Here is a 1,922-nt window from a genome sequence, read left to right on the forward strand (position 1 = left end):
TCCATAGAAGGCACCTCTACTATTACTAAGCCAGTCACAATTAATATAGCTGTTACAGCTATACTACCATTTCAGTATTTTTTATTCTTCTTAATAATAGTACAATGTTTCCTGGTTGCCATTGGCAGTTGTGTTGGAACAAGAGTCAGGAGTGTATTCCAAGCCATGAAATGGTCAAAGTCATGAGAGTTATTAAAGTTAATGTACTCAAGTTACTTTTATGAATTTTCATTAGAAAAAAAAAGTATAGGAATAAACCCAGATGCCCATATCAGAGTATCTCAAGAAGGCTAACATTACTCCAGATAACAGGATAACAAGTGCAAAGGGGTCTGTTTGAAATCTATTATCCTGCTAATTTTATTCCTCACAAATTATTTCAGAACAGGCCACATCCGAGACACTCGCATCCGAAGACTGGGGGCTGAACTTGGAGGTGTGCGACTTGATAAATGAGTCTGAGGAAGGCCCCAGGGATGCTGTCAAGGCGATCAGGAAACGTCTCACTAGCCAGCCCAAGAATTATAGTGTGGTTATGTACACTCTGACAGTTAGTATGCAGCAAGTACTTATTTGTAACAGTGGTGGAATGTATGTTTGAAAAATTTGAGATGTGTATTTGAAATTGTGAAGAAGTATATGGTAAAATCAAAGGCAACTTATGATGATATTATTAATTTTAAATAGGAAAGTGTTTTGTAATATGCTTTTGGTTTGGTTTGCTGATATATAGTTTATTTTTTTGCAGGAAGAAAAAGACTATATGTAAATGCAGATATATATTAGTCACTGCATTGGTTTGACAATGTTTTATTTTGTATATATGTTGATTTACAGGTACTAGAGACTTGTGTCAAGAATTGTGACAAGCGTTTCCATGTCCTTGTCTGTAGCAAAGATTTTGTACAAGACCTGGTTAAACTTATAGGTAAGTTTATTCTTTGCTTTAAAAAGTACTCTACTATTAGTTTATGTAGACCTTTGAAGATTCCTTCTTTTTCCATTAGAAACTTAGGTAAAATGTTTTTTGTATATGAGAAATGAACCTTCATGAGTTTGGGTGTCTAAAATGTTATTATGCAACTTGTATTTTGATCTTTAGAAGTTCTGGATATCAATTCTGAATTAGAATCACTTTGTAGAAAATGATGCTTATATCAGATGGTATTTTCTCCAGTTGGAAGAAGACCGGTCTGAAATTGGTCAAAAAAATCAATTCAACTTATGTTTTTGGTATTTAGAAATAGTAAAGGAAAAAATGATGTTGAAATAGTTTAGCTGGGATGTTTTTCCTGGTTATTTGCTTACTAATTTCAAAATTGAAAGTTTTTAGAATATATTCTATTTCCAGTTCACAGTTATTGGTATAGATACAGTAATGAAACAACAAATCCCCCCCCCCCCACACCTTTTTTTCTCCCTCTAAAATATTACTCAATATTAACAAAAAAAACAAGTTGGTCTTTGTCAGTGTTTGACAATATCAGTTGCTGTTTTTTTTCTGGAATCAAAACTAAAAATTATTTTGTGCTTATACACCTTCTGTCCACAGTGCTGAACTCTTTTCTAATTTTGTAGATATTTGCTGTATGTCATTAGCTGACAGCTTTTGATAGTACAAGTACCACGTATGAAAAAATAAAGTAGATATTTCATCCACCGCAGGTCCCAAGAACGAGCCACCACCAGCAGTGCAGGAGAAGGTCTTGTCACTTATCCAGTCTTGGGCTGATGCTTTCCGTCACCAGCCTGAGCTTGCAGGAGTTAGTCAGGTGAGAAATATTTTGGTTAAGATTTTACTTTTTTTTTTAAATTTGTATAGAATTGCTGTGTTAAGTGGATTCTTGTTTTTGTTTAGCTGTAATGTAATGAATGGATTACTAGATATGTTCTAGCTAAGAGGTTGTTTTATCTTTATCTCA

General features: G+C 33.8%; 1 protein-coding gene across 1 annotated transcript in view; it reads left to right on the plus strand.

The window, feature by feature from the left end:
* Positions 1–1,922, plus strand: part of LOC119592691 (TOM1-like protein 2) — an 18,868-nt gene that overhangs the window by 5,065 nt on the left and 11,881 nt on the right. Inside the window, 3 exon segments of the mRNA XM_037941607.1 lie at positions 384–550; positions 838–928; positions 1,666–1,772. Of these exon segments, the coding sequence (XP_037797535.1) occupies positions 384–550; positions 838–928; positions 1,666–1,772 (365 nt within the window).

Source organism: Penaeus monodon, chromosome 30 (genome assembly GCF_015228065.2).
Source record: "Penaeus monodon isolate SGIC_2016 chromosome 30, NSTDA_Pmon_1, whole genome shotgun sequence".
Classification (NCBI taxonomy): Eukaryota; Metazoa; Arthropoda; class Malacostraca; order Decapoda; family Penaeidae; genus Penaeus; species Penaeus monodon.